General features: G+C 44.9%; 1 protein-coding gene across 1 annotated transcript in view; it reads right to left on the bottom strand.

Annotated features, from left to right (window-relative positions):
- Positions 1-13,340, bottom strand: part of TP53BP2 (tumor protein p53 binding protein 2) — a 49,253-nt gene extending 35,913 nt beyond the window's left edge. Inside the window, exon 1 of the mRNA XM_074817810.1 lies at positions 13,113-13,340. Within this exon, the coding sequence (XP_074673911.1) occupies positions 13,113-13,139 (27 nt within the window). The 5' untranslated portion in view covers positions 13,140-13,340. The remainder of the gene's footprint in view (positions 1-13,112) is intronic.
- Positions 13,341-14,759: the final 1,419 nt, after the last annotated feature.

The raw sequence follows: 14,759 nt of genomic DNA, 5'->3' as shown, positions 1-14,759 counted from the left end.
AATATGAGAAAGGAAGTTATGATGCAAGGTAGGTGGAGTACAGTAGGAAGCACTGTGGGATTGTTCAGATTATTCCCAGTCTATATAAAGCACAGTCCTTTTCCCTTTCAATTGTATCACAGAAGAAAACAAGACTCAGCCTTTACGCTCAAAGGCATTGTAGTTTCTGCTTGTATAGATTGTTTTAAAAAGATAAGTTTATTATGTATTTGTATTTTATATTGGGTAAAAATGTCATTTTTTCCAGGACTTAAAATACAACATACATCTATGTGCACTTTTGGGGGGGATGGGGAAAGAGAGCTGAAAACAGTAAAGAGGAAGCTTTCCCTCCCTCTCCTTTTTTTTCCTCCCTCTTATCCTTAATGTAGAGAGAACAGAATGAAAGCCATCTGCTTTTGGTATACACGAGTTAAACTGGGCAAACACTATAGCACAAATGCCACATTACATCTCACTATCAGGCATGCATCTGAAACATCATTAGGGGAATCTGAAGAGCTGCAAGGAAAACAGCCTGAGTTCTGGCCAAGCATTATCACCTGAAACTAATGGATGTAGGTTCGCAACCCTCCTACTTCATGGACTGCAGTCTCAAAGACAGAACTCAGTACTCCAGACCTACAAACAAGGAAGATAGAATTACAATCTTCCTGCCAAACCTTATAGAAAAATCATCATCATCTTAGTTTAGCCATTCTGGTTTTGTGAAGCCTGTCAGGCATAGCTTAGGACTGGTAAATACAGGATTCCTAACTTACATCCTCCCTCTTTCAGTAGGGTATTACACACAAGGTCAGTAAGAAGAGGTCTTTCCAAACAAAGACTTTTCCTTCAAACCCAAGTTACATTTTCTAACTTGATGTTTTTCTTCAGTTGTTCTCATACACCAGAAGAGAGCAGAAGTCCTCCCATAAACCAGGCATCAGAAAGGTCTATGTAAATGAAGCTCACTATTTTGGATGAGCACTAAGCACAGGAGCAACACACTCCACACTCCTTGGTTGAGCTACCACATATCACTGAAGGCAAGAATGTCTTAAAACAAGTGTGGTTTTTAAAGCCACTTACACTTTTGGACTGCAGCTATCTATTGCAACATCAGCATCAAGCAGAAGAAAACATTCTAAAAGATATGGGCCAGTTTGTTTGGGTTTTTTAACATCTATAAACAAAATTGGTTTCAGTAACATACATAGGAAACCACAGCCTTTTACCGAGAACCCACATTCACCAACACATCATGTACAGCTCATTCTGCTCAGACCCGAATCCACACTTGGATTTGCACCAATTTAGTTAAACAACTGCAAGAATTCAGAGTAAACAAACCCTGAATACATTCTTCATATTGTACTACATGGCAGCATGTTCACAGATCTCTTCCCGTTGCCATCTGTGAAGTTCCTCTCCTCCACACATTCCTCCCAAAGTACTCTTCCCCTTCCTCCCCAAATCCTTCCTCACAGCTCCTTACAGTCACCGCTTTTTCACTGTTGGACACTTCACCAAAACCCGCTGCAAGCTGACTGGCAGAAAAACAAGCCTACACACAGTGTTTAGACTTGTACTGTTGGTGTCCTACTTGGAGCTTGCTCCTCCTCCTCCTGGAGTCAGCGAAGGAGAATTGGGTCTTTGGAGGCTTGTCCCTTCAGGCAGACTCTGCCTCATGTTCTGCGTTCAGCACCGAGTTATAAACACTTGGTACACAAGGAGAAAGCAATTAATAATATTTTCAGGCAGATAAAAAATGATACTGTGTAATTCTTATGGTAGGTACCATGCTCTGGAAAAGGATAACAGTCTAACTCATATAACTATGGGGGTTCACAGATGCTCCTCCCATTCTTCAGTATCGCAACACACATTGCAGCTAACAAGAGCCTAAAGTCAAGGCAACATACAAGTATAACGAGCGGGGTTATGAACTCAAGCTTAAGCCTGAATCATCTCAATTTTCTGTACTTGCGTCAAACCCAGAGGCAGTCTTTGTACTAAAAAAACCCAAAACCAATAATAACTAAATAAAGGAAAATAAAAAAAGAAACTAAGCTGCTCTTGCTGCTCTAGAGCTTTGCATCCCCCCCCATTGGGAATAAGTGTTACTGTTCTCTTAGCCTCCTAGACGGCTAGAGGCCAATAAAAAGTCATACTAAGTGCTGCCTGTCGGAACACTTAGGAATTACACCTCTCAAAATAGTTCCTTAAAATGCATGTATATTCTTACAATGAAAAGAAAGCCTATTATTTTTCCTAGTAATTGAAAAAAAGATTTTGTACAAGGCAGGACTCTTCACAGAGAAAAGCAAAGTGATACCCACATCAGGGATGAAAGTGTATTTAACACAACCTACACCTAAACCAAACAGGCTGTCACAGTAAACTGTCACCTATACCACTCACTGTCTAAGCCACCAACCCTTTACTGGGTTTAAAAACACTCATTTTCTACCTTTCCAGCCAATGTATAATAATCTCACCAATAAAAAGACAATCAACATTCACACCAGGAAGCACTCGGCCTCAGCCCACCAGAACAAGTCAAATCCACATTTATCATGCAACAAGTGCCTGACCCACACAGCAAGCAAATTCATTAAGTTCTATTTACTGGCAATAGGGAGCTGTGCTCCTGGGAGCACCCATTGGGGAGGCAGAGTATTGAAGTAGAACAGAGGATTTTTTTTCTGTGAGCTCAGTTTAAAAAAAAACCCACAAAACCAAGTGAACAAGAAAGCAGAAACTTTGTGATTTAATAGCAACACAAAACAAATCATGTAGCAAGTCAGAAAAAAAAAAAAAACCAGAACACTGGTTTACTCCAATATCATCAACTTCATAGTGCTCAGTGCCAAACGCTTTTGAAAATACTGTTCCTTACATCACATTACTCACTCCTCCAGGAAAATAGCTGCCAAAATCTGTGTCCTACCTCCATGAAGCAAATCTATGACAAACCAAAACACTCATGACATGCACAGGTAGGTCAGAGGACACACCATTTTTGGCACCTGAAACAGTGTCACATTTAACCGCACAGGTAATTCCAGTGTGGGGAAAGTCACAGGATACACTGTCTGGGCTGTTCTGTGATACAGGCTGACCAGTCTGGTATCCTAAAGCGCATTACTACAATGTGAAATTTGGGGGTATTTTAGTGCACCACAGGTTGACAGCTCCTTTATGCTACAACCCCAGAACATGCTGTTCAGCCATCTACCTTCAGGATAAGCAAAAAAAGAAACAAACCCAAAACAGGAATTTCAGACCACACAGCACAACGGTCTGCATGCTTTACTGCTTTCAAGGTCAGCGCTGGCCTCCTATATACACACCTCCAGGAAGCAGAGACTTCCCGCTACATGAGCTTCTCAGTCTCACCTGGATAAATATATGCTTGTGTTAGTTCATCTTAATCCTCGCAGTGAGTGAGAATACCTGAAGGTGGTGGAGAAGTTCCCCTCTACCACCATCTCTCAAGACAACATGGAGGTTAAAGAAAGCATGAGGTATCATCTGACCGCTACAACTTAGCTGACCTAAATGGTGAGCTGACAAGAGGCAAGCCATGCTCTTCTCAAATCCCCCGCATTACGTCTGATTATGCAGCCACATGGCAAATCACTTCCACCATATAAACCTTTTTGTTGCTTTTTGCCTTTACTGTAGGTAGCATTTCCTCCTAACCGTCATCCAACTCCTTACTAAATTCAAGGGGAAGCTACAAAAGACACGTGGCTTTGGGTGGGGATTGAAACCAAAGGAACAAGACCATCCATTTGAACAGCATCCTACTATTAAATTAATTAGGTGTAATGTCACACCATACCTTTGCAGAAGGGTAGCTCTTTCCAATTCACCACCAGTTCTGGGTGGGAACACTGCTGTTGCAATGGAAGCGTACCTTGAAGAATGACCTTCACCTCTCAAACCCAGATGACTGCCAGTACACTGAAAGCGAGCAGCCCGTGCATGGCAATGCCAAAGACAACTGGCACGAAGTGCCTATGCTTGGTGATCATATCTATTTGACAACAGCTGAAGTTATTATTCAAAGCAATAAAGAAAGGGGTTTGTCCTACCATTTCTGGGCTGCAAACACACAGGAAGTCATTAGTAAGTGTGCGGATACTGGAAAATAGTATGTTACAGCAGCACGTCTTCAACTGGCACAGAAGACACATGGAGCTTTTGCATCAAAACAGATGGATCTTTTTTGTTATTTTGCAAGTTAAAAGGGACCAGTGGGGCTACTCCAACACTGGAAACGATGGATGGTCAGATGGTCTTAGTCAACCACATTATAATGGGATACGTACAACTACAGCAGAACTAGGAAGAAGAAATATTGCCTCATCAGTCAGCCCACCAAACACCCCACTTGATCTAACCTTTGCTCCTGTAATGCAGAGCTCTACATGCTTTAACTTTCATCAGGAAATATTCAGCTACTATAACAGAAGCTGCAGAAGGGTGGCAGATTGTACAGTTGATCACTGTCTGACAGGTTTTATTTAAGCGCCACTCACTCCCCAGAGCTCTTTCTAGGCAATACCATGCTCTACGCAGACATGCCAGCTGAGAAGCGAAGGAGGGGAGAGCAGTTCATCAGAGCAAGGCAGCAGGCTTGTTGGGTGGCTCTGCATGTTGTCACCAGAAAAGTCATGACGGTGATCTTCACAGATGGCCTTGTATAAAATGGTGGTCACTGAGGTGATGTCACAGCTGTTTTAAATGAATTAAACAAAGTAGAGTTTAATCTAATCAACATTTATATTATGCCAGGCTCCTCAACAAGCTTCGTCTGACCCAAGAACTCCAGAAACTGTCCCTCTCAGCCTGTTACTATTTGGCCACTCATTCAGCTTCCCTGGAGGTAGAAAACTTCTCTAACCCAACCTCACTAAATGCTATTTGCAAGAGAAGCACTCTAAACAACGTTTTTGTGCAACACTGGAAAACCACACTGCAGAAAGGCCTCGTTGGCAAGACCTACATGCAATAGCATAGGAATAATGATGCAGAGGCAGCGCCGTTTCCATAGCTTCCCCACACAAACCTTTACTTGTAATAAAACATGTTCTCAAAAGGCTGGAAGACACAGTGTGGCTATCGCTGATAAAGTGGCTATGGGGCAGCATGACAAGTAGGCTATGCACTTCAGAAACACAGCTCATACATGACCCATGGCAGAGCTGCTTTGTTGGTTTTGGTATTTCAGAAGAGAGCTTCATGGCATTCTCCAAGGAGGTCTGGAGTATTTTGCTCAGCCCCTACACACAATGCCTTTCACAACTCCACGACACCTTGCTCCCTCCCTCTTTTGCAGCCAGAAATCAGTCACATTGCCTGCTATGTCAGCTTTTCCTGAACACTTCATTATGTTGAGACACACACACAGTCTTACTACAGCTGAGATCAGAGAACCTCTAACAAATTCTGGGAATCCCATCCTCTAGAGGGTTTTCCCAGCCCTGGGATGCCCAAAGATGGCAAGGATGGGTTTCACTTTCATTAAGAAGTCAGGGCAGGAGCCATCAATCACTGCTCTGCATGGCCCAGATACTGATCTGGGTGAGGTTCTGCATTCAGGGCAGCATACACTTACATAGGATGGAGAGCAGGGTGAAAAAAAGGTGTTTGCACACACTTTTTGGAAAAAAAAAAAAAAAAAAAAGAGAAGAGCACACCAAACAAAGAGAGCACCAGTCTCAAGCAGCAAGGAAATTGCCACCAAGTTCTAACTGTGCACAGGTAAAACAAACAGCTGAATAACAGCCCCAGCTACAGGGAGCAAGAGCCTTCCTGGACATTTCTGTGCGATTTTCTAGCCCAGCCAGCTTTTACAACTTTAAATTTGTCCAGCAAAACTAAGGAATAGGGGGGTGAGATCCCTGTGTGTCTTGCTGAAGAGGCTTGTGGCTACTGAAACCCAAGAAGGGGACAGTCACCTTGCAGAAGGCCAAGCCTCCACACCTTGAGAATGCAAGAGGGATACTCTACCCCACTGCTTACATGTAGTCTTCCTGCTCCTTATTTACACACTGCAAAGCTGCACCAGCAGGCTGTGGCTCCACTGGAGTACCAGAGCACATCAGTGGTTTGGTGCAGTCTAGAGCTCAAATGGGATAACAATGACAGCATTAAAAAAGAGCTCACTGAAGAAGATCTAAGAAAATATGGATTTTCCTCTTAAATGACAGAAGGAAACTGAAAGCAAGAAAAATACAAGATCCCAGATACTCTTCCTTAGCTTTCAATTTAAAGAGACAATGGGATTTAACACTCTATTGCAATAGAGTAAAACTAGTAATCTAAGCTTAGATCTGAATTGCTCCTTAAGCAGTTAAGCCTCACAAAATAAAAGTATCAAAATACAAGGAAAATCTCCTACTTATTCTGACAAAAACCAAAATGAAACGCATGTGCTGCTTTTTATATCCAAGATGACTTAAACAGTGAAACAGAAACACAAACTCTACACACATGTAAAGCATTTATGAACAAGCACCTCTTTTGGGGACTGTGCTCAAGCATGGAACAGAATGAAGGTTCTCTCCCCATTCATGATTAACCCTGCATAAGTCGGGGTACAGGCAATGTAATTACTTTCAGCAAGATCATTTAATACTTACACTGGATATGACAGACTTATATTACAGCTGCATCACAGTGTACCAGTTGGTTTGACCATACGGGTCTCCCAGCTCCCAGGCTGAACTCACTACATGACCTTTAACAAGTGGCTTAACTTCCCTGCAGCTTCCGCTCACTTTATTAAATGCTCTGATCCGTAGCAGTTAGTATTTTAGACCAGATGTTTGATATTGAATAACTCAAAATAGTAACATCAGAAGCTTTCAAGACAGCACTGTGAATGTGTCCATGTTTTTACTTGATTTTGCGTACTGTAACTATAACCCAGACACACTACAGATAAAGGTTTTCCTGAATCAATTCTGTATCAAGAGAACTATGCAGAACAAGGGATAACTGCAGTACATGTTTAAGATATATACGCTTTACTTGCAAAAGGATGAAATAAAGATGTAAGGGTAGGATTTTCAAGAAAAAGGCAAGAAATGTTCCCCTAATCCTCCCTTTTAAAAGAGATGTCAATAAAAGCTAGGGCACTGCACGCAGCCATCTATCAAAGGATCATATCACTTGGAAGCATCACTGTAGCATAGAAGAAATTGGTACAGGAATGACGTTACCATCTCAGTAATAAAATTCTTGGTATTAATGACACAGCAACAAAACCCAAAGGGTTGTGTCCTTTAGACACAACTGGGTTCAACACCCACATAATGCCATTGCTATGGTGAAACAACTGGTGAGGACACATGCATGACTAACTCTAAACACTGCCAGCAAGATCCAGAATATTAATGATTAACAAGCAAGTAGCAAAAGCAAGCAGAAGTCTGGTTTCTGCCTTTTAACATGTCCAGCATCATGAGAGTCATGATTGCCGTTCTGTCCTGGATTCACTCACGGTTCCCTCTCCTTGAACATTTAACCCAAACTACAGTAATAGTTATCTAACACTGTTTTAAACAATGTTTTGGGTCTTTCACCTTCCACAGAAAAGCCTGGAACCTCTAAAACAGTTAAGCAACAGTGACTAAGATAATTAAGTATACTTCACATGATGTCCAGGATTTCTAGTGACCTTTATACACAGTATCATCCGACTGTTTAAGAACTGAAGATCAAAAAGACTTTGCCTGACTCACAAGTGACTAAGCCCAGAGAAACGAGGCCTAAAGATAATAAAACTTGGAGCAAAGAGTTTTATCTGTTCATTGCCTCATGAATAGGAGCACCTTCCAGTTTCCAGAGCATTAAGTAAGTTTTTACACTTCACAGGAAGTCAAAAGCCCAGAGATTAAAAGGATCTGGGGGTTCCTTTGTTATCAGTGGGGACACGCAAAAGGAAGCAAGAAGTCCTCCCTAGCTGTGCCACCAAGCCATGGGAGGTAGCTTGAGTCAGTCTCCTCCGGGTTATCCAGCTCCCTCTTCAGAGAGGCTGTACGGCAGCAAGGCACAAGTCTGCCCATAATTAAACAAGCTCAATAACACACACAGCGGGAGAGAAAGGAGAGTCCCCGAGGCAGACTACTAACAAGGACAGCAGCTAGACAAATGGAGCACTTTCAAGACAGTTTCTTAATCAATAATTTGAAAGGAATGCTAGGCACATTGCCATTCTGCTAGTTTATTCTGCTGAAATAACCTTTATACCTGCCTCTTTTAAAGTCCAACTGACTTGCATGTAAATTAATCCCAGAAAGCAGACCTGCTCGCTAATAAAGTGGAGATCCCATCTGGCAACACTAGGAAGAGGGGGGAAAAAAAAAAAAAAAAGAAATCCTGTGAATTATCCACCCATCCCAAACTTCATCACTGCATACTAGCCCTTGAAACAGTAAATGCAAGAGGCCCACGAGGCACTCACACCCTGAACTGTTGAATAGATCAGAAGCAGCATAATTAGCTATTCCCACGGCTTCCACAGCTTGATCTGGTATGAATTTGTAATATTGCCCTTCCCCCATTTCTGATAAAAGCCACACAAAGAAACGAAGATATTTAACATACTGCAGCATAATCTAACACAAATTGCAGATGGAGGGCTAAGGTATTAAAAAGAGTCATCTGAGAAATTAAACACATTTAAAACTATTCCTGAAACAACTATTCATGGGACAGAAAAAAGAAAATCTTGTAACAACATGAAGGGGGGGGGGGGTGGGGGGAGTACTTGGGAAACCTCAAGGCAGTATTTCCTCTTGTGCATAATGACAAGTCACAACCTATAAGAAGCACAAGAGGCAGGTTGAAGTTTAGAGGTAAGAACGTTCATCAAAACAATCACCTAAACTTTATTCAGCATTCTAGACAAAATACTTTAAACACTGAATACAATCATAATATTAAAACTTTCAAATGATTAACATTAAATGGAAATCCAAAGAACACACAACAGATACTAAATACTTCAATCAGATGAAGATAGGAGGCATATGCTCAGAAGTGCTCACAGTCTGAAGTCCCATTCATGCACTGAAATCCACACAGGCAGACAAGAAAAAAAGTGTTAACGGCAGATAAACCTGATTGGAGCTTAAATAATTAAATGACTACAGGAAATGGGGCTGAGATCCTACTGATCACTTATTGGTATCATAACAAGTTGTTAAACTCTACTGGGGGTCAGTTTGCTTATAAACTTATAGCTGCTCATCTTACAAAGTGCAAGAGATTCATTTCTGTTAAAATTTCTTTAGTTAAGCTGCAAGAAAAGCATTTCCTAAGAAAACTGCCCAAGATGAACTACTACTACACTATTTCAGTAATTCAGAATCCATATGACAACTCCAATTAACTGCCTAATAGAGCAAAACAACCTTAGTTACAGGGTTTTTTTTAAAGGTTAAAAATACATTTAGAAAAAATATGCACATCCACAAAGTAGCGAGCATTCTGCAATGCAAATATGTACTTTAAGTCCGGCGTTCACTGGAAATTACAGCTCAGAGACCACTTGGAACAAGGTGTTCAACAGACTTTACAAGGGAAGCACAACTCCTTATGGTATCAAAGTTGCAGCGTTAAACAAAGCGTAGTTTAACTTGATTAGAAAAGAACACGGTTATCAGGAAATTTCAATTTCAAAAATTTAAGTCATTTCTGATGATAGAAGGCAAAATTAATTTAGGAATCTAAGCACTCCCCAGCTTGCCTAGTTAGTCCCTAATCCTTACAATGTATCTGCATGTCTGGATCCATCCTGATTTCCAGGAGGCTCCCAGTAACTACTGCACGTAAGACAAAATGCAAAATGGACCCTTATCTAGATCAAAGGGTTTTGATCCAAAGACTTCTCTGGACATTAAAGGGTAGCTCAATCTGTGTTACCTCCTACTATCTGTAAAAAGCCATTTATCCAGTATGCATAATGACGCAAATTATTTCTCAATACATGCTCATCTTTAGGGTAATAATGTAAAATAAGGGAGAGACACCAATTATGCTGCAGAAAAATATGCTATTTTAGAAAGTGTTTCCAGCTCCTTTTCACTACTTAACAGTACCAGTCACACTCCCAGGAGCCTTCGCAGATGAAAGGTGACACAACTTCACACAGCTTGCCAGCATTAACCCTGTTATTACCTTCATCAGTACAGCTACACACAGATTACTTCATATTACACCCTTATGCAGACTTTTAATCACATTGTCCTGACATATGGTTACAGCAGCAGTTTAGCTCCTATCTGTCATCACCGCAAGGAAAACATTCCCATTTCAGGGTAGTCTCCCAGGAGCACGAGTAGTTATGCTGCTACAGCAGTTTCCAAGCTTTTCACTGGCAGCTACTCAAGAGGTGAATTCCTGGCTGGGCTCATGACTGCTGTAGTCCCCACTTGGGGGTCACAAGCCCTTCTGTGCTCCTTGCTCATGCTACCTTCTGGAGATAGGGAGAAGTAGACCTGGAACAGAGTTAAAATCTTATAGAGACAATTTTATTTGGAGGGTAGGGAAGAGAAAGAGACATAAGTAATGTTAAGCAAGAAACAAATTCTGCAGATGGTTTAGGGCCAGCCTACTACTCATTCAAACAATGCAGATAAAGATACTCAAGTTCATGAACACCTCATTAGTGTGTAAATAAAGGAGCACTCAGATGACCTGCTTGCTTCCGACTTCCTTCAAACCCTCCTTCTCTTCCCACCCAAAACTCTTTCAACCTCTTTATAAAGAGAAATGAGAATTAGTTCAGTGGGTGGAGAAAAAAAAAAAAGAAGATACAAGGAAATCTGTAGAAACACTTACAAAAAAGATAAATACTAAGAATTACTTCTGGCACTGCATTTTCCACACTTTTGTATTCACCTTCAGGTGAGTATATTTATTATAAAATGTTTTCAAAGTGGCAAATGTCTATTTGCCCCACAGCCAGTGGACCACAGCACTTGTTTAACAACCTTTTGCACTGTTTAATATAACTGTTGGATACCTTATCCCTCTGAAGATTACACTAAAACAACTCGTTTTTTTAAAAAGGTGAATTAAAGTTCTCATACTTATAACACTTATATTTTTAATTCCTTTAGCCACGCTCAGCCCTCACAAATCTTTCATTATTCACAGTAAACACAGTGTAAAAAGCATGTATCCATCCCTTTATTTATGAGTTAAAAACCAGAATCACTAATGAGTTGAGTCATCAGCCAAAGTCTGAGCCACCAGAGCAATGCAGACTCTGAAACTTGTCACCTGCAAACGCTGATGGGATAAGACTACTCCTGCTTGTTTTCTCCTTTATTTGAACTCAGTGACAGGCAACTGGCCAGCAACATCTCTTTGAGATTTTGCTGTTGTACAAGAGTGCTTATCTAGCTCGGTTTTGACATGGGGTGAATTAACACCTTATTATTATATTTACTGCTTGTTTTTCTCAGTTTTTCATGGGTAGACAACAGCAGAGTTGCACAACACATTGACTATTTAATCTGTAGTTGGGCTCATATTGTCTGTTCCTCCCTCATTAGTTACAGCAACAGTCACCCAGCCTTCTCTAGTGTTCTGCGAGATCAAATTATCGCTCATTATTTCCTCCTAATTGCAGAGGAAGAACCTCACACCGACGGCAAAACAAGCATCCCTGAAACGCCCATATCCTTCCAGCACGGGTTCCCCAGTTTCACCTCCCAGTACAGTTCCTTCACTTGCTTCAGTCAGCTCCTGGAAGAGTTAAACTGGAAATAATTTTTAACATAAGACTACTGTTGACAGGACTACCTATGCGTGCAGAGCTACTCGGTACCAAGCGATGTAAGGCAGGCTGGATCGCCCCAGGGAGGATGGCAGAGAGTACATTTTAAAGCACCCTCCACTCGGACTAAACAGGTATTAAACTTGCTGGGATTTTCTGTACAGTCTCTCAGAACAGAATCACAGAATCGTCTAGGTTGGAAAAGACCTTGAAGATCATCTAGTCCAACCATTAACCTAACACTGACAGTTCCAAACTACACCATATCCCTCAGCGCTATGACAGATTATGGATTTCATAGGGCATCCATTATGGATTTCATAGTGCATCCCTGTTGGTAAAACCAGGTATTCATAGGCAGGCATACTTTTTAAGGAAACTAAGTATATCATGGCATCACCTTCACGTATTTTGTGCTGAAAACTAAGCCAAGCTGCTGTGCTACACTTTCATCCAACTTCAGCTGACAAAATCGGTGTAGTTTTAAAATTCACGTTAAAACTCCGATAGGAGGTGGTCCTCCCTCTCCTTTGGAAAGTGTTAAAGCAAAGACACCTCCCAGAGCAGGGCAGGTTTAACACACACAGACGTGAACAACTCCTGAAACTCCCCCAGCCGGGGCTGGGAATACCTACCCCGAGAGCTCCTCATCACTTTCAACCGTAAACAACATGGACACCATCTTCCTCCCGGAGTCCGGGCACTCGAAAACAAACCCACCCCCCACTCCCACGAAGCAGCAGATACGGCTCGTTTCAAAGCAACTTTGAGAACTTCACACCATTAAAAAAAAAAGCAGGGTTCAGAGGTGCCCGCTTACCCCGCGGCGAGCGGAGGGAGCAGCCCCAGCGGGGCGGCCTTATCCCCCCCACCCTCCCCCGGAGCGGGGCGAAGGAAGATACCGGGCGCTGTGAGCCCCCCCCCCCCCTCCGCCGGCACCCCGGGGCCCCGCGGCCCCCCCCTTCCCCCCGCCCTGGCTCCGCTCCAGCGGGCCCGTCTAACAAGTTGATCCCGCCGTGAAAGAGGAAGAAAAAGAAAAGCTGAGGGGGAAAAAAAAAAAAAAAAAAAAAAAAAAAAAAAAGCCGGGAGGGGGAGGGGAAGCCCCTGCGCGCCCGCGGAGCCCGCCCTGGGCGGAGGGAGGGAGGAAGAGAGGAAGGGAGGGAGAAGAGAGAGGGAGGAGGGAGAGGGAAGGCAGGTCGCCCCCCCCACGTTCACAGGATCCATTTTCCCTCCCGCTGCCCCGCTCCAACTTTCCGCGCCCCAGGGGCGGCCCCCAGGCGCCACCCGCCGCGCCGAGCCCCCCCGGCCCGGCCCGCCCGGCACTCACCGGCATCATCTTGGAGCCGAACCGCATGGGGGCGGCCGGTGCCGGCCCCACCGCCCGGAGCGGGAGACCGGCGACCCGGGAGGCGGAGGGCCTGCGCTGCCGCCGGGACGCGCTGGGAGACCTGTTGCGGGAGGCGCCCGGCCCAGCCTCGCTGCCCAGCCTCCGCTTTGTTCCCACCGGGTGCTGCTCTCCCACCGCTACCGTCGCCCCCGGCTCCGCTCCGAAACTAACCCCGGCCCGGCGAGGAGGAGCCGCCGCGCCCCGCCCGCCGCCCACCCCCGGGAGGGGCCGGCCCGCCTCCTACCCCCCGCCGGGGGTGCCCGGGCCGGGCGCGCCGCCGCGCCGCGCCCGGCCCCGGCCGACCGGGGGCTGCACTGCCACGGCCGGTGCGGCGGGGGTCAGCCCGCCCAGGACTGCGTGAGTCCCCCCGGGTCACCTCCTCCGGCACGTCCCTCCGAGAAGCGCCGGGCCCCACGCAGGGCAGGGGCACACACAGCACCGGTCCCGCCCCGAGGAAGCCTCCCGGGGCCGGCCGCGGGGCGGCGCGGGGGAGGGGGCAGCCACCGGGCAAGGTCAGGCTTCGACACCGGAGCCGCCCCCCGGCTGTGCCGCCGGCCCTGCCGCCGCACACGGGTGGTCCCGCCGATACTCCCCTTCTAGCTCCCCGGGCACGCGGCCGGGTTCGCAGCCCTGCCCAAGGTACGTTTTACTGGCTTGGCTGTTTTTTAGTTGGACCTGGCAGTCGAGCTACAGGGGCTAAGTCAAACCCCGCAGAACAACGCTGAGGTGTCAAAACAAAGTCCTCGAGACCCGTATTAAGGTCGGGCTGTGCAAAAAGCAACCCCACAAATCTTTTACACCCACTTAAAAAGGGGAAAGAAAAAAAAGTTTTCCCTTCCCTGGACCGGAGTGCGGGATACCCGTATCAAACCCAGGTACTTTGCTAGCAGCGCTTCAAAAGCTCAGGGAAGGCTCGGAAGAAAAGTATGTTAAATGAGCACCGTTACTGGGCTCTCTGCAGCAAAACCAGCTCCATCTGTTTTTCCTACTCGTATTAAAATCTTTGCAGTAATTAAAAAGGATAAAAGGGAAGAGGATTAGAAGTTTCCAGATGAAGGGAGAACAAAACTCAGACCTAGTTTGTATATAAACATCTCTTTTTCTACAGCAGTAAAGAAACCTTAGCAGCATTGATAAAAGCCCCGGGAGCTCCTATGCAATAATCAAGTATTGTTCAATACAACACTCTTGCAGCTGGGGGGGGTGCTAAAAAAAAGTCAGAAACATGTATTTCTGTAGTTGTCTAATTACAGCAAAGAAAAACAAAACACTTTTTTTTTTTGCTACAGCGCTTTGAAATACAGCAATATTTAAAACATGCCAAGTGTCTCGCATCTGTTTTAAATCCGCTGTACAAAGTCTCCCGCCGCCCGCTCACACCTCCGGGAGCGTTTCGCTTTCGAAAGAGCCACCTGCGGGGGCGGCAGGACCGGCCCGGGGGGGGGCTGGCCCGGCCATCTCCCCGTAGCCATGACCAGCTTTAACTGCCCCCCCAGTACGTTTATTCTTCCACAAGAGGCGGCGGCGCCAGGCGCGGCGCGGCCCGGAGCCACCCTCCCGCGGCGCGGGGCCCCACGCTTCCCGGGG

Source organism: Strix aluco, chromosome 3 (assembly GCF_031877795.1).
Source record: "Strix aluco isolate bStrAlu1 chromosome 3, bStrAlu1.hap1, whole genome shotgun sequence".
NCBI lineage: Eukaryota > Metazoa > Chordata > Aves > Strigiformes > Strigidae > Strix > Strix aluco.
Note: the sequence above shows the minus strand (reverse complement) of the source record. Positions and strands in the feature narration are given on the sequence as shown.